The 17933-nt window shown below is 48.2% G+C and overlaps 1 protein-coding gene across 3 annotated transcripts in view; it reads left to right on the top strand.

Annotated features, from left to right (window-relative positions):
* Positions 1-1032: 1032 nt before the first annotated feature.
* Positions 1033-17933, top strand: part of EEFSEC (eukaryotic elongation factor, selenocysteine-tRNA specific) — a 248753-nt gene continuing 231852 nt past the window's right edge. For all 3 annotated transcript variants that reach the window (XM_042912414.1, XM_042912408.1, XM_042912425.1), the window contains exon 1: positions 1033-1360. In XM_042912414.1, the coding sequence (XP_042768348.1) occupies positions 1045-1360 (316 nt within the window). In that variant the 5' untranslated portion in view covers positions 1033-1044. The remainder of the gene's footprint in view (positions 1361-17933) is intronic.

Genomic DNA, 17933 nt, shown 5'->3' with positions numbered 1-17933 from the left:
CAGATTTCATATAGAAATGCTCCCTTCTCTTGAAAAATGGGAAGATGGGCGATGCTGGGCTAGCATTCCTGCCTGGTACCAATTGTCTGGAGGTGAGCAGTGGCTTCCTTTATGCGGCACATGCTGTTCCTGTCTCCAGTCTCCACACTTAATGCATTTTAAGTCCAAGAGTTTTAGTCTTGCTAATCTCTCTCCTTGAGTCAGGTGCCTAGCCAGTGAAGACACCTGCTTGTGAACCCTGGTTGGTGACCGTGGTTGACAACCTTTTTAGTGGTTCCAGACACTTCAAGCATCTCTTGAGAGTTATGTACTCCCCAGTACAAGCACATGCACATAACATTTTACGTACAATTTGGAGCTCTACAGCCTGTCCTGAGGCCAGGCTATAGACTTCCAGGGTCAGAAGATGACAGCCCTTCATCTTCTAAGTCTTTGCCAGATTCTCCCAGGGCTGGCTCCTTCTCAACATTCCAGCCTCGGCTCAGTCAGCAACTGGAGAGAGGTCTTCCCTGACCGTTTATTGTAAATTAGCTGTCCTCCCTTCCCCTGGTGCTCTAGTCCTTTTAATCTCTGCTTTTATTTTCCCTGGAAGGCTTCTCACTTTCTGAAAGGGTCTGGTTCCAGGCTCACCTATTTAGTGTCTGACTCCCACCCCTGCCCAAATACAGTGTAACGTGGAGAGAGCGCCGTATCCCAGTACCGTGAATAAGCAGTGCCTGGTACCCAGGGGGCAATTGAAAAGGGCTTGTTAAAATGAATGAATGGATGGATGGACGGATCCACCCAATCTTGGACTCCTCGAGGCTTCGGGGGGCAGGAGCCAGGTGAGAGTACAGCCTCACGGTCGGCGACCCCGGTCAAGTTCGACCCCGGGGCTCTCTCCTCCAGTGCCAGGCAGCGCCCGCGGGCGCCGAGAGGGCGGAAGCTTCGGGGCCGGAACGGGCGTGCCCGGCGCCAGGGTTGCGGGGGGGCGGCTTAACCGGCCGGACCGCAGCGGCAGCCGCGGGAGGGGCGGGCCGGGCGGGCGGCGGCGGCGGCGGCGGCATGGCAGGGCGGCGGGTGAACGTGAACGTGGGCGTGCTGGGCCACATCGACAGCGGCAAGACGGCGCTGGCGCGGGCGCTGAGCACCACGGCCTCCACCGCCGCCTTCGACAAGCAGCCGCAGAGCCGCGAGCGCGGCATCACGCTCGACTTGGGCTTCTCGTGCTTCTCGGTGCCTCTGCCCGCGCGCCTGCGGGCGGCGCTGCCCGCGCCCCCGGCGGCGTCCGGAGCCGAGCCCGAGCCCGGCGAGCCGCAGCTTCAGGTCACGCTGGTCGACTGCCCCGGGCACGCCTCCCTCATCCGGACCATCATTGGCGGTGAGCGCGGGCCGGGGCGGGAGCCGGGCTCGGGGACGCTGGGCGGAGCGGCCGGGCCCCGTGGTCCGAGCTCGCCCGAGCCGCTGCCGGGGAAGGGAGGTGGCCTCACCTCACGGCCGGGGCCACCCGGGTCGCGAGAGGCGGACGGGACGCGCCCGAGGCTCCGCAGCAAGGGAGCGGAGGCCCTGGGACTGGAACTCGTGGCCCGGCTGACTTGGAAGCTCTAACCACCCACAACGACCGCGCAGGAAGGTGCCTTCCCTAAAGTTTTTGGTTTTGTTTTTTTGGTTCATTAATTTTTTTTAGAAGATAAGTTTGTAATACGAACTAGTAAGAAAACACAAAGACTGCAAAAAGGGTATATGTCAAAAGTGTCAAAAAAAGAAGTCTCCACTCTTCAGTTCTTTGGTCTCCTGGTTCCCATTTCCAGAGTCAGCCGCTGTTCCCCGTTCCTTGTATCATTTCAGAAAAACCACGTAAGAACAAGCATACCCGTGTGTATGTAAACCCCCTTTCTCTTCCTTTTCTTCACAAAATGGTAACACCATATACACTATTTTACTCAACGCGAAGAGTTCCATGTCAGTATACACAAAGCTACGTAATTTTTTTTTTAAGTTTATTTATTTTTGAGACAGAGAGAGAGCATGAACGGGGGAGGGGCAGAGAGAGAGGGAGACACAGAATCAGAAGCAGGCTCCAGGCTCTGAACCATCAGTCCAGAGCCCGACGCGGGGCTCGAACTCACGACCGTGAGATTGTGACCTGAGCTGAAGTCGGACGCTTAACCGACTGAGCCACCCAGGCGCCCCAAAGCTACATAATTTTTAAAGGTCATATAAAATTCCTTTGTGCGCTTGTACCAACGTTTTCTTAACTCTTAATGATGGACATTTATCTCGTTTCCAGTTTTTGCTAATGATGCTTCGGTGAATTTTCTAGAACAAGTCTGGTGGGGGTGCTAACATATCTGTAGAATTAGCTCCTGAAACTGAACTGGTTTGGGGCAAAGGGCAGAGTGCATTTTCAGTCATAATGGGTACTGCCGAAATGCCCTTAGAAGATGTACCATTTAATTAATTTTTAATTATACAGATAATACATAAATACATTCTGCTTGTGAAATACACCATTACAAATTAGGCAAAAGTCCCCTAATGACCTCTCCTATTTCTCCAGAGGAAGCTGCTATCATACCTTTGTGGATTATTTTTCTGGACGCATTTTGCCACAGTTAAATCTATGGACAGGGCTTTAAAAGTTGTTCTGTTTTTCAGATGAAAATGAAGAATTCGTATAAGCACATGGCACACAAGGGTGTATAGCTAAAAGAAGTCTTTTTCTTCACTGCTGACCCTAGTACTTGGTTACCTTGTTTCCATTGCCTTCTGTTTCCTTCCAATGATATGATATTGTCTATACCTACAAGCACATATGGAAATATACTTTAGGAAGATAGTTTCATTGGCTTGGTGGCAGATGGCTTCATTGGTCGCTGGGCCTATGGGGTCCCAGTTGCAGTGATGAGTGTGTTAAGTACTTTCATCTCTGTTCCCTACCAGTTGTTCCATTCTGTAGGCAGTCTGAGGTCATTACTCCATTTTACAGTAGAGGAAATGAAGGCTCAGAGAAGGGCCCTGCCCAAGGTCACTCTGCCTAAAGTCTTCAATTCATGTCTCAGTCATCAGATGACTACCCTTTTCTCTTCCCCCCTCCTTATAACTGAATTCTGTTTGGTCAATCATATCCAATCACATTTTAAGACATGTACTCTGAGCCAGTCTAGGTTTGGAGATGGAAGAGACAGGTTAAAATAAAAGGCAAGAAGGCACTTTTTTTTTTTTTTTTTTAGTGACTAGTGTAGGTGAATAGCGAAGGACATACTTTTGGAGTCAGAGCCAGGCTTGAGGTCTGGCTTTCTCCTTTACTGTGTGACCACGGAACCTAATTTTGGAGGTTCTACACACTAGCACATGCGGTTCTTTATTTTGGCTTCGCTTTTCTCGTGTGTTTGCCACTTCCTGGGCGAACCCTGCAAGGAGTGTGGCGGTTTCCATTTAATAGCTGAAGAAATTGGGACTGTGGGAAGGCTGCTGGTAAATAGCACAGCCCAGGTCCTCCTGATCCCAAAGCCGGAGCTCTTTCACCTGCTTCCCCATGTCACTTCACACTACCCCTGCCCCCTTCTAACGTATGCATTTATGAAGAGCCTCTTTGTAGGACAAAATGTTTCATGCACCAGCCTTATCCCATATAACCAAATGATAACCCCCAAGGATTTGGCAGGTCCTTAGTTTGGTCTACAGTTAGCAGGTCTCCTACAGTTGTAAAACTGTAGAATAAAAGAAGAGGGATTTTTTTTTTTCTCTTCTTGTACCTACATTGTGGCTCTTCTTACTTCCTGAGTGAGGAGACTTTCCTTATCTTCTTATAGGCATTAAAATGTGACCTGAACGCAGTAGAATGGTGAGACCGAGGCTGCCACTATCCTTCCTTCAATAGAGCAGATTCCCACCCTTTTTGGAGAAATGAGGAAAAATGAGGGGAAGGACACGCACATTTGAGTACCTGCTCTGGCCCATGCTTGTTGCTAAGAACTTGCATGTGTGCAACAACCCTAAGGGGTGCCTGTTTTTCAGATAAAGAAACCGAGGCTTGGGAAGTAAAGTGCCCTGGGCTGGTGTTTACCTGACTCTGCTGCTGCTAACCTGGATCTGGTTAATACCATTGCTTATCATCCTAACTCATAAATCCACAGCCATCTCTGCCTTCATGAGAAGGCTCCAGTGGCTTAGTCCCTGCTTCTGACAGCTGGACTCCTACAATGCTGGGCCTGCACTTCTCACCTGTTTGCCCTCCATTTCCACGCTGTAGGCAGTGAACTCCATCTTCAGAGGCTCATCAGATCATGTCAACCCTCAGCTCCAACACTTCCCAGTGACTTCTCTTGTGCTTCGAGTAAAACCCAGCCTCTTCTTTGTGGGCCACAGAACCTACGGTTGGGCCTCTGTCTTCCTCTGAGCATCGTCCCTTGCCCCCCACCTTTAGTCTCACCGACCTCATTTCTACTTATTGAATGGGCCAGTCTTTGTACCTGCTGTTCCCTCTGTTTGGTACATCTGGCTTCTCATTTATATCTTAGCTCGAGTGTCACCTCAGAGAGGGCTCCTCTGACTGGCCTAGCTAGCGTATCCTCAGCTCTCTCCCCCATGTACTTTCTCATGTCCCTGTTTTATTTCCTTACAGCCCTTTTTACCATCTGGTATTTCTTATGTGTTTACTTGTTGATTGTCTCTGTCCTCCATGAGAATAGAATAGGAATCATGTCTGTCTTCTTCCCCAACATATTCTTAGCGTTTGGGTCAGAGCCTGGTGTGTGATAGGCAATTTGGTTAGTTTGAATGGATGAAGCTGTGTACCAGTTCCTGGGCGGGATGGTAACAGTGAGCAAAGAACTTTCTTCATGGGTTAGTGGACAGAAGGCAATCAGCATGGAGCCTGGCCTGTAGTAGGTACACTATCCATGTTGATTCTTTTCCCTCCCTCTGGGAGCTAACAGCAGAGCTGGGGAGGGGGCATTGTCAAATGTGCAGAGTGACCTATCAGAGCTTTTGGCATACAGGCCAAAAGCACTTTGCTGTGGGTGGGGTATAGGATGTGATAGGGAACGAAGAGCCTTCCTAGTGGAGGAAATGCCTGGGCAAGGATCTGTGACTTAAACCCGCCTTTTTGTCTGTTTAGAGTCAGAGATAACTGCTACCGTTTAGTTGTGTCTGGAAACCAGCGTGGCGTGTAGGGAGGCATGTCGAAGATGAAGGTAGAAGGGTTAGTGGGCCAGATCCTATAGAGTGGTAAGTGTTGGGCTTAGATTAGGCCCTTAGTGTAGATTTCTCCTAAGGCTCTTGGAAGGCTTTTAAAGCAGGGTTGTGACAGGATCGGGCCTGAGCTTTGGAACTATGCAACATTGCCGGGCAAGAACTCCTACTGACAGCAGGGACTGCACCTAAACCTGGGATTGCTGGAAGATTGGGCTCCTGTTGGAGTTCCCGGCTTGCTGTGAATGATTTAGACTCTTTGCTGAATACATTATCCCCAGTAGGAGGAAATTAGAATGATTGTCTGAGTTCCACGATGATATCTCTGAAGTTTAATATATCTTATATTAAAGCCTGTTCTCTTTAATCCCATTGCTCCCCTCCCCCGCAAAGTGCTTTCACTACCCAAAAGAATCCTTTCTTAACTTAGAGAAAATTGGGCTTTATCTCCTTGGTCCATGTGGCCATAGATAAAACTCCTGTGGTACTGGGGAGGTTAATAGTGACAGTAATACTCCGCATTTATTTAGTGCTGCCCTTATGCTATGGGGTTTTTTTTTTTTTTTTTTTTTCTTTTAACACTCAAAGCAGTCTTGTGAGGTAAGAGGTGATATTCCCATTTTACAGATGAAAAATCAGGCTCAGAGAAGTCAGGAAGCATAGTTCGTAAGTGTCAGAGCTGGGTTTGAACCCATGTGAGTCTGACCACACAGCTCCTACTCTGGCATTCTCAATGGGAATGAAAAAGTGTATCCATCCACTGCAGCCCACTGCAGTAGTGTCTCAGGGCAGTATTTTTCTCTAATCCATTTTAGGGTATAAATCTTTCAGGGTTAGAACTTCAAAAAGATTCAGTAATGTATGTTTTAAAGACTTGGGTGGGGGGTGAGGGACTTGGACCCATCCTCAATCTAACTCTGGCAGGAAAGAGGAGAGCTGAAAAATGCTGGTATCTTGGCTTGGCAATTTATAGTCCTCTGGTGGCTGCTAGGATTAACAGTGTATTGTCTCCTGGTCTTTTGTTCCAGTTGTTAATGAACAGCAGCTCTTCTGCCACGACTTGTCGCCCTGATCCCTCGCCTCCTCTGCCCACCGTTTAAGCGCTGCTTCCTGCAGGGCTTGGACCCTCTCTGGGCCCTGCCTGGCTGGAGCCTATGAGAGCTGCCAAAGCCTTCTAAGTCTGACTTGGTTACTCTCTTTGGAGGGAAAACAGTCAGCAGCCCTGGGGCTCTTTGTCTCCGCAGCCTGGGAGAAAACATTCTTTGTAAAACTTACTGCTACTTTGCCTTCTTTCTCTGTTTTTCCAACTCCGTGCCTCTTGGTGCTGATGTGGAGAGAGTGCTTGTCCCTCTGGCTTGTTTTATCGAGGAATGTGTCCTGCAGTCTTTCTGCAGTCTGTCTGAGACGCTCTCTTTGGACCCGTGAACCAAGGTGTGTGAATGAATGTGTGTTTTCGACCAGATTTTTTACCTTACCATTTGGGCATCTGCCCAGAAAGCAGTGTGCTGGCTCTATAAGCAGAGACAGCAAAGGGGCCTGGCTGCACAAGGAATTTGGGCATTATTCTAATGTAAAACCAGCCAACCAAACAAAAAACCCAATTTTGGTTTTCTCTGCCTCTCGTCTTCTTATGATTTGGTGTAGAAATACGTTATGTTATATTATGGTATTCATATATGTGTGTCCTGAAATATTGAGACCTATTTAAAGGAGTCGATATAAATGGAAATGCTTCTTTAATCTTAACTCCTTTTGCTCCTAGAATCCGCCAGGCCTTAGTTCCCTTACCTTCGTGCTCACTCAGGGACGGCTGCCTTTTATTTTCTCTTCTTTGTTAAAAGGTGTGCACCATAACGGCAGATTCCCCTCTCCGGTGTCCATTCTGGGATGCCCTCTACCATCGAGTGAAACTGAGGCCAGTACTGGTGTCTCTTGTGCTCATGTGCCTAAAACCTCGTTCTGTCCAGCAGGAAGTCGGCTGCCCTCAGTGCCAAGTGTGCCTATATTCAAATACAAGTTGCTCTGTTTTGCCTGCTACCTTATCACTCTCTGACCCCTCCTGATCTCCTTCCAAGTTGGAGTGCCTTTAGCTGTCTCTAGGAGACTCTCAAGTTGAGCTTTGTTTGCCACACTTTCTCTTAGTGCTGGACAGCGGGTGACTTTGCTTTGGTTTGGATGACAGTGTGGGAGTAACACAACATCAGAGACACAGCCTTGAGTTTAAATTAATGCAGAATATTTGAGCAGGAACCAACAGGAAAGAAAAATGGAAGCAGGTAGTCATATTTCATTCTGTTGGGGTACATTTTTCTTCTCATGGGGCTTGCCCTTGAGAACAAAACATATCAAATGTTAAATCAAAGAATATTTTTGTAGTCATGCTAGGAATAGAAAATAATGCAAAGACTTTGCCTTCTGGAGGCAAATATTTTGCTGGAAGGTTATAATCAAAGTCAGAAGGAAATCGTAGCCACAGCTTTTGGTAAAGCTGTAATCATTTAAAATTAATTGCTTTTAAACTTTTTGCTTAGCATCTCCTTTGTTTCCTATCTTCTTTGTCTCCTGGGTTTTTCTTCAAAATCACTTCATCCAGGTTGGAATAAGATTTGGGCAGGCGTCCCGGGAAACAACCCGTAAATGAAGCCCTGAGACATATTCCCTGCTCGGTCATTCTTTTGTTGGCTGGAGCCTCGAACAAGCTGGGGATGGGGCACCCTTGTCATGGAGCTCGAGTCTGTCCCCTTTGAGACTGTGCCCAAGGTGACAGGGTCTGGAGCTCTGGGTAATCCGGAGGCCTGTGTCCTGGTGAGGTAGAGCCTGGTATTCCTGAGATGGCCTCAGGGTGGGGCAAGGAACGGGAATGAGCCCTTCTAGGGTCTGGCTCAGATGGCACCTCGTGTGTCTCCTGCTCTGCTGTGATGTCTGGCTTCCCTCTATCGTTCCCATGTGTCTGAAGGCCTCGCAGGGTCAGGGACAGCGTCTGAATTGTCTCTGTAGCTCCGGGGCCAGTTCAGGGCCTAGCACATAGTAGATACTCAGTAATGTTTGTAAACATTTTTATCGAGCTACATAGCTCACATACTGTAAAATGTGTCATTTCACATGTATACTTTGGTGGTCTTCAATATATTCACACAGAATCGTGAACAGACGTTGCCACAATTGAAGTTGAGAATATTTTCATCACTACAGAAAGAAACCCATGCTCATTACCAGTCACTCTCCATTTTCCCCTCCCCTAGGCCTAGGCAGCCATTGATCTGTCTGCCTAATGTCCACAGATTTACCTTTTCTGGACATTTCATAAAAGTGGAATCCTCTAATACGTGGCCTTTTGTATCTGGTTTCTTTTGCTCAGTGTGATGCTTTCAAGGCTCATCCATGTTGTAGCGTGAAGTATATACACTTTGTTCCTTTTTTAAAGAATATTTTCTTAGTTTATTTTTAATTGTGGTAAAGTCAACATTATATAAAATTTACCATCTAACCATTTTTAAGTTTATAGTTCAATGGCATCTGTCTCTAGAACTCTCCAACTTAAGAAAACTGAAAGTCTATACGGGTTAAACAGTAACTCCCCAGCTGCTTCCGCAGCTGTACTTCGTTGCTTGTTATGGCTGAATAGTATTCCACCGTATGGATAGACTGCTTTTTAATCCATTCATCAGCTGAAGGATGTCTGGGTCGTTGTCATTTTTTGGCAATTATGGATAATCCTGCTATGAACATTTGTGTATGAGTCTTTGTGTGGACGTGCGTGTTTATCCCCTTAGGTGTATGTCTGCAAATGGAACTGCTGGGTCAGAGAGTAACTATTTCTACTTATCGAGGAGCTGGCAGACAGTCTTCCACGGCAGCCAAGTCACTTCACATTCCCACCAGCCGTGTTCAAGGGTCCAGTGTCTGTACATCCTTACCAATACTTGTTATTGTCAGTGTTTTGGATTGTAGCCATCTTGGTGGGTGTGAAGTGGTAGCTCGTCGTGGCTTTTGTTTGCATTTCCCTGATGGCTAGTGATCTTGGGAGAATTGTCTGATGCCTTGCCCATCTTTTAATTGGGTTATTTGGTTTTTATTATTGAGTTGTAAGATTTCTTCGTGTACTCTGGATACCAGATACATGATGGACGGACGGACGGACGGATGGATGATTGGCAGATATTTTCTTTCATTCTGTGGGTTATCTCAATCAGTTGAGTGTTTGACTCTTGATTTCTGCTGAGGTCATGATCCCAGGGTTGTGGGATCAAGCCCTCTGTTGGGCTCCATGCTGAGTGTGGAGCCTGATTGAAATTGTCTGTTTCTCCCTTTCCCTTACTCATGCTCTCTCTCTCTCAAATTAAAAAACAAAAACAAAAACGTTTGAGTTAAGTAAATAATTGAGTTGAATTGAATTAAGTAAATGAATATATGTTGAGAGGATTAAACGTACCCAACACATTATCTGGGCTAAGGTAAGTGTCTAGTAAGTGCCATTTGCTTGTGTATGGAAGGCCTGTTGGGGTCCCTGTGGACCTGTTCCTGGATCTGCCCATTTCTGTCCTTAGTGCCTGGCCAGAGATGGGTCATCCTGTCTGTTCATCCCGTGGTAGGGTCTCCTCTCACGTTAGGGTCTTGTCTGGGATCTGGCCTGCAGATGTGTTTTGGTGGCCCATCTAATATTTAAAATTAAAAAAAAAAATCAGGTGACCTCATTTAATGACCCAGATTCCTGGCTTCTTTAGAAACACAAGAAGATTTCCACACTCTAGCGTGGTGGCACAGTCCTGGAACTGAGTAGAAGGGGCGTGTGCTCTTCAGATTGCTTGGGCCCCATAGACATTTGGGCTTGTAGCCCCCATTTTGAGGACTTGTCAACCCATGTGGTGGGAGAGGATCAGATGGAACTGTTATTTGGTGTTTTCCCCCATTTATTCAGAGACTCTACAGGCATCTGTTGTACACTCTGTCGGATGTGAGGGCAGATACAGATGTGCCTGTCTTCAAGGAGCTCACAGTCCAGAGGGCCAGGGAAGAGCAGGAAGTGCCAACAGCCAGTTGAGACAAGATGCAGAGTCAGAAGGGCTTTATACAAGAGGAGCTTAAGGTGTGAGTGCCTCTGCTTGGGACAGGCCGAAAGGGCATCCCCCAGGAGGGGACCCCGGGGCTGGACCTGGAAGGCTGACCTGGAGGTTTTCCAGGCAGAGAAAAAGAAAGGGCAGAGCAGACCCAGGGAGCAGCCTGATCAGTCAGAGGTGTGAGAGCAAACTTGGCCGAAGAAGAGGGCAGTCAGTCAGCAGGAGAAGTGGGAGGAGGTAAGGCCGGGCATGAGGGTCATGGGCGAGTTAGGAGGAGGGGCTGTCTTGTCAGAGCTTTGAAGGATGGCTGAGATTTTCCCAGTGGGGAAGATGGGAGGCTTTCCTGCTCCAGGACTTGGAGTGGACAGACACACAGGGGAGAAGGGAGGGCTGGAGTGTAGAGCTCACAGGGAAGAGGCAGGATGAGAGGCTGAGCTGCAGAGACCCTTGGGCTCCAGAACTCAGGAGCTTGGAGAGTCTGTTGTTGGAGGCAGGTGGGTGGGTTTTAAGCTGAGAGATCCTGCTGGCTTTTAAAGAGTCTGAGAAGAGGGCCTGTGGCAAGTGGTCTGGGCTTCCAGATCTGGCAGGGAGAGGGAGAGCGACCATAGGCAGGATGGACACCATCAGGGGGAAAGTTGTGGCTCTGGTGTTGCCGACGGGGGAGTGCAGAGCAGAGCTGAGGAAGGTCTGCCTCTCAGAAGGAAAGATGGGGAATGGACGTTTTGGGAACATCTATTGTTTGCTTGCCACTGTTCTAGACCCTTGATTTTCTCTCTCCACCCTGCCAGCCAGAGGTGAGCCTTTCCCTCTATATTGTACAGCCCATAAAAATGAGACTCCAGAGACCAGTCTCTGGCTCGGTGGGGGTCGAACCCAGTCTGATTTCAGAGACCCCGGTTTGCTTGTGCTGCTCTCAGGCCTTCGCCCACGCCTACTTTGGTAGGAACTGTGGCTCCTGAGGAGCAGTTTATATACAAGTCAATTTGTCAAAAACAGAGATTTCAGCTTCCATTCTCCCCCGGATTATTTGAGTTTTGTTTTTTGTTAATTGGGTCTTTTATTTTCTTGTGCTGTGTGATTAGGCTCCTGCTGCTTTGAAGTGGCCTTCGTTGGGTGGGGAGAGAGTGGGGAGGACTTCGTTAATGTGGTGATCCTCTCTTGGCAGGAGAAGAAACAAGTTTTGCTGTTGAGAGAGAAGTTGACTTTCCCTCTTTCCATATCTCTTATGTTGTGATGATGCCTCTCTTGTCTTGGGGCCTTCAGGAAGACTAAAATAATTTCCTTTGTCTCTAACCTACTTCCTGAGGATATTTATTTGGTGGCATACACAGGTGCTACCTAAAGATAAACCTGACTTTTTTTCTTGTAAAATTAGTGCTTGGAATTGCTAGCATTGACCTGCTTGGCCTCAGGAACCCGCCCTGTCTGGCCTTATGGCTTCATTCTTTATCATAGATTTATTTGGGCTGCTTAAAGCTCAGGGAGGGTCAGTGGCATGTCCTTGGTCATCTGACACCAGGACTAGAGCTCTGTCTTCCCCGTTACATTGCGGCGTGGCACTTTAAAAAATTAGCTCTGCTTGTGGTCATTTCTGGGTGGCTTTCAGGGCCGCGTGCCATAAGCACCAAAGGCCCTTGCAGGCGCTTGCAGACTCGGTGTTCACTGTTCTCTGAAACGATGATCCAGGGCATGTTCAGAGAGAGTCCTCAGAACTTCTGCTCTAGAGAAAAAAAGACCACATAAGAAGACTTCCATCTCTTGAGCATTTGCACAGATGGAAGGACTGAGAATGGAAGCTGGTATTTGCCAGCACAGACATTGTTCCCAGCAGCACTCAGCGTGGCCAAGAGAGGGCTGACAGACACTTTGACTGCAAGTGACAGTTTTTCAGAAAAGTCTGCAGGGCCTTGATCGGCACTTTCCTACAGATGGGATGTGATGATGGGAATGTTCTCTGGTGGTACCGTTCAGTATGGTAGCTGTGAGCCATGTGTGGCTAATGAGTACTTGCTCTGTGGCTAGTGCAGCTAAGGAACCGGAATTTTCATTTTACTTAATTTTAATTACATTTCAATATGAAGGTCTGGACCTGTGTCTCCAGCCGCTTATTGGGCTAGTTTCCTCGGCAGTGAACATCACAGGCCCTCAGACTCCACATCTTCAAGACCACCCTCTCCGCTTCCTCACCTTCCCAGGGAATGATACCTCCATTCTCCTGTGGTGTGACCTTTGAAATGATCCTCAGTATGTCCTCTTTCATATAAATTGGTGACCAAGTCTTGTCCCTCCTGCGTGTCCTTCAGGCTTCCCTGTCACCGCAGCTGCTCCCTTAAGACAGGCCTCCGTTAGTCCCCGACTGGATGAGGACAACGTTCCTTCACGGTCTCTCTGCTTCCAGCACCCCCTCTTGAAATTGTCTTCCCCTCTGTAGCCAAGAACTCTTTCTAAATTGCTAATAGAGTTATTTTACCTCCCTGTTTTGAAAGTCTTGAGTTGCTCTCCATTGGTGTAAAGGCCAAACTCCTCAGCATGGCTGACATCAGTCCTTCTGGATGGCTGTGTGTCTCTCTGTCTCTCTCAGGATCCAGGATTAACGAACTACTTGCAGGTCTCTGGACGGACACCATGCTCTCTCGATGCTGCGTCATCTGGCTGCGTTCACTTTCCTGGGAAGCCTCACTGTTGGCTTTCCCCAGCCTAAATTAGGTGACCCTCATTTGAGGGCCTGTGACATCCTATCTACCCCAGGATCTCATTTTCTCCCCATCTGTTGTCGTTTTCTATACACTGGGTTATGTTTCCCACTGGACTTGATCCCTTTGAGGGCAGGAGACTGTTCAGCTCTGTCTCCAGGGGCCCAGGACAGGGCCTGGCCCTGAGTAAATGTTTGGTGCCTGCAGACATGAGTGAATGAACGAATGGATGGATGGATGGATGGATGGATGGATGGAGGGGTCATTTCCCACTGCCTGTGGCAATTACCTACCCTCCTGTGGCGCTTGAAACCAATGGCCACACAGAGTTCATATTGAGGAAGCCTGCCTTGAGGTTAGACAAGTTCATCTTTCAGTGGAAGTTCAGTCCTCATATTTCATTTTCAGGCCACTTTGCGTAGCAAAGTAGTTTAACTCAGAGCAGATTTCTGCCGTGCTGATGGTTAATTTCATGGCCCACAGAGGGTCAGCACACTAATGCCGGGAACACGGCGACCTCAGTGCTGCTCACCGCACACGGTGAGGGCCCGGCAGCCCTGTTGTTTTAGAGAAGCGGTTTTCAAACATCCTTCAACGGGCTGATTTTGAGTTAACAGGGGTGACCTTTTCAAGATCATTTTTAAAAGCTATAACATAGATCCCTCCCAGACCGTATATTTTCCTTTCTCCACGCAGTTCAAAGGGGCTGAGTTGTCTCATAGGTTTTTGCCAGCAGTCTTCAGCTTGACCCTGGTTGTTTAAATCTGCCGGAGGAAATTTGAACAAACTTGTACTTTGGTAATTCTTCTGCCTCTGTGAACCTTTAACCTTAAGGTTTCTTTCAGAGCCAGGGGCTGCATTGTCACCGGTCGCCCCTGCTGGGGCTTTCAAAGGGCATTGTCTAGTGCGTCTGTTTTCACTTTGCTACTGGAGTTCTTTTGAGGAAGGGTATTAATTCAGACCTGATTCTGAGACAGGACGAGGACTTTTAAACTTGCCCCAGAGCTTGGGGATGGGGAAATGAGCATAATGCAAGCCTGTGGCCGGTGCCAGCGATTGTTCTGCAAGTAGGCTTCGAAGGTGAAGGGAAAGGAGGCCCCCCAGAGGTAGATCGGGCGTGTTAGCTGTCCAGCGGATGACCCTGGCTTTACCCAGGTCTGGTTGACAACATGACAGAAAGAGGTTCCTGTCTGTGCTGGTCAAGCTTTGGGCCCGGAGTTCCTCCTGAATGTAAACTCCCTGGAGCACCAGGTTCTTATGAACTTGGGAAGACAGTTGTGAACTTGGGGCTCACATACCATTACAAACTGCTTGCATGATATGAAACTTGCCGGGGAAAAAGAAGGGGGCTCCCTGAGGCAAGAGGGTAGGGAATTGGTACTCCTCCTGCCGTCCTGTCCCCACCCCTGCCCCGAGACTCTGTGTCACCTCCATCAGCTAGCCAGTTTCACCGTTGAGTTCTTGTGTTCTCTTGAAGGAAAGCCCAAAGGACACCTAAAAATGTGTGACCTCACCGTCCTAGGCCCCTGTGGGCTTCAGGGGCTGGTACCTTGGGTGTTGCAGCATCGGAGACCTGACTTTTCCAGTCCCTGTCCAGGCAGCTCTTGTTTGTTCTGTCACCTACTCTTTGCAACAGGTTGGGGGCTGTCTGAGCACCTGGCTTGGTTCCTCAGCTTTCTTTCATTGCTTTTCCCAGGATTCTAGTGTCCTAGGGGACTGTACTTCTTAAGATCAGACATTGTAGAAGGAAAGGTGTGTCATGACATCAGTTAATTCATTCAGCAAATTCAGAGTAATGTACAATTAGGAAGTGGGTTTCCATTGGTGAGCAAGGCAGAAGTGGCTGTGGTTTCGGGGAGCTCGCCACTGGTAGTGGGGGAGGCAGACGTTATGGGAGTACACAGAAATGCGCAGAACTGGAAATTGTGATAGTGCTGTGAAGGACGCTAGAGGATGCCCAGAGACGCACGAGTGGACATGGGGAATCTCCTTTATTTGGAGGCCAGGGAAGGCCTTTCTGAGGAAAAGGTTGAGCTAAAATTGGAAGGTTGAGCATGAGTCCCGGCCGCTGGAGTGCTGGGAGGGAGTAGCACATGGGAGGGTTTTGAGGCAGGAGGAAGATAGGGGCTGTGGTGCAAGAGAGAGGGTCACTCTAGCTGACTGTGTCAGAGCTGTTTTCCACAAAAGGGACCTGGTGTGGGGTGCCCTACTGGACATGTATACTTGAGGTGCATGTCAGTCTTGGTTTGGCTGGAAGATAAAGCATCCGTATGTCTTATCATTCTGATAGGAGGACAGAGAGCAGGGGGGAGGGACACTGCCAGCCTTCTGGAGGTGAATGGTCTCAGGGTAGCCATCCTGCATCCTGTTGGCCTTTACCCACCCTTAGTCCTGTCTGTTTCTGGTACTGTACCCCTTCTTTTCTTCCCATGATAGAGGGAGGGGCTGAAGTGGAAACAGGAGTTGGCTGGTAATCCTGGCACAAAGTGAAGTAGACAGTTTTCACCATTCTGTGCTCGTGTTTGGCCATTTAACATTGATCGTGATTTACAAGCCAGGTGAAGTTTAAGGATACATTCCGAAAGCACTAAAACCAAGCACTGGATATCAGAGATAGTAAGTGAAGTAGCTGAAGTCGCTGGCACCCAGCCCACCTTCTGAGTCCTGGCCACAGCCCCTGAAACACACTCCCCTAAATATTTTCTCCATCCCCTTTTCTTCTGGGGTGCCCATTGGGTGGAAGGTACTGCACTGGGGGCAAACTTTGCCTTCCTTTTCTCCCCTGAAAGTGAGTTCAGCAGGAGATCTGGCCCATCCTGGATTGTGCCCGGAAGGGTAGAGTCGTGGCTACAACATTTCAATGGTTTATGGTTCAGAACTGGAGCTGGAGACCCACTTAGAGCCCAGGACCTTACCCTGGGGCTCCTGCCAAGCAGGCCTAGCCTGCCCTCAGACTTGAGTGGGCATTTTTCTGCCTTTGATTTTTGTCAAGTTCTTTAATAAGAGAACAGTAGTTTATGTTCTTTAAAGCTGTCTTGAGATGCCAATTTGGTCTTCTGGGGACAGCCATGGCTTCAGGCTGGGGGAATGTTTGCAGGTAGTTATAACACGTTGGGGTTTTTCAGAAAGGAGAAGCGGACCATGTCACTGAACTTTGGGGGATTCCTTTGAGAAAGAGCAACCTGGGTTTCCCATGCCCCCCTGTTTTCCCCCTCTAGAATCAAATGGAATTTCTTTGCCTGACAAATATTTCCCAGATAAAAAAGAAGTACTGTATACTTGTTATTGTACAGTCATTGGCCGTTTCTAAGTTTTTAAGGTACATAATGAGAAAACTTGCCATGGTAACCAGTGAAGTTTCTTTTCGAGGAATGAATATTTTCTAGTTATTTTTGGTTTGATTTCTTCAGCTGAATCTTCCTCTCTTCCTCTTATCTCGAAATCTGTCTCAGAAGGCAATCTGGGGACATTTTAGCAAGCGCCCTGGTAACAGATGTGTGTCATCCTTTTCCTGACACGTCTCCAGGCCCCAAAGAGGCAGTGGTACAATTGCAAGCCGTCCCCGGGGCGGTGGGTAGAACCCATCTCCATGCCGACTTCGGGACTGTTCGGTGCACAAGAGGGCAGTGTTTGCTTACGGTCCCGGATGGAGATGATCAGTGTGTAGGTTAACAGGTCAGCATAGTTAGAATGACCTCGGACTTTTTCAAGACAAAATAAACTGTGAGCCACAGCCACGATGGCTTCCCATATATGCCTTTAAGCGCCTGACCCTTCCAGAAAATAGCTGCTTGCTATCTTTTCTTTCTCTAAAAAGAAAAATATTGTTTCTTTCAACTTTTATTTTTTATTTTTTTTTAATCAAACGAAAGTACGGTTTGCAGCCTTGTACCTACGACGGCAGAGGTTAAAAAGTGTTGCGAAGGCAAAACAAATGCTTTCTCATTAAAAACCATATGGAAAGATTTTTGTCTGAAGCAAGAGGTCAAATGTATATTCTCCCCCTTTCACATCAGTGTAAAGATTATCTGACTTAACTTTTAAAACATTCGAAGATGTGGGCTCCAGTTATCAACCTTTCTCTGCAAGTTCATGGTATTAACCAGAGCGAGGAATTTCCAGGAGAGAAAACAAGGTGATCTCTCTGCCTCCCGGGGGCACAATCTACTATCTGAAATAGGCCATGTCTGCTTTTGTATAAGGATTGGCCTGTTTTCAACTCTCGCGTGCTCTTCTGTGGAGGCTTTCAGGCCAGAGAGATCCACAGAAGTGTGCAGTCCCCTGTCCCACGAGTTAGCAGCCTGTGCCAGAATTGGATCCTCGCACCTATTTTGTCCCCGCCGCCCCCCAACCTGGAACTGCGGGTACCAGGTACCTCCAGCAGGTTAACACTCAACGGGGCTTGATGCACAGCGACAGCAGCAGCCAGGGCCAGCGCCCCAAGGAAATGCCTGAAGTGACGGAGGGCAGGATGGTGAGATGGAAGGAGCCACGTGTTCCAGTGGCCGTGCCCCTTCACCTCTCTGAGCCTGTTTGCACACCTGGCATGCAGATGATTATCTTGCACGGCGTGGTTGTATCAAAGAAAATGTCTGCAAAACTTGTGGCACGTAGTAGGGAGCGGTTACTGTGATGTTGATCCCTGCGACCCTGACCGATTATAAGCCCGTGGGCATTGGGGGTGGTTGTTGGACACGAGGCTAGAAACACAGGCATCCTTTTATTTGATTCACTGAGGGTGTCTGTTGCTCGGCCCCTCTGAGCATTTGCAACAAGACAAAATGAAATCTAGGTGGGGGGGTGCCATGCTACCGCCCCGATTCCCTGATAGCCATCGAGAAAAGCTGGGTTGCAGGCTTAGCCCTATATGAAATCAGATGTCTTCTTCTAATCTTTTCTAATCGCAACATAAATCTTCCAAAGTGAGTGTGTCCATAAGATAGATGCCGCATACACTGTGGAATATATTAGTGTGTATGACATCCTCACAGTCTTTAATTGATCAGTA

This window comes from Panthera leo, chromosome A2 (genome assembly GCF_018350215.1).
Source record: "Panthera leo isolate Ple1 chromosome A2, P.leo_Ple1_pat1.1, whole genome shotgun sequence".
NCBI classification, from domain to species: domain Eukaryota; kingdom Metazoa; phylum Chordata; class Mammalia; order Carnivora; family Felidae; genus Panthera; species Panthera leo.
This window is presented reverse-complemented; position numbering and strand designations above follow the sequence as displayed.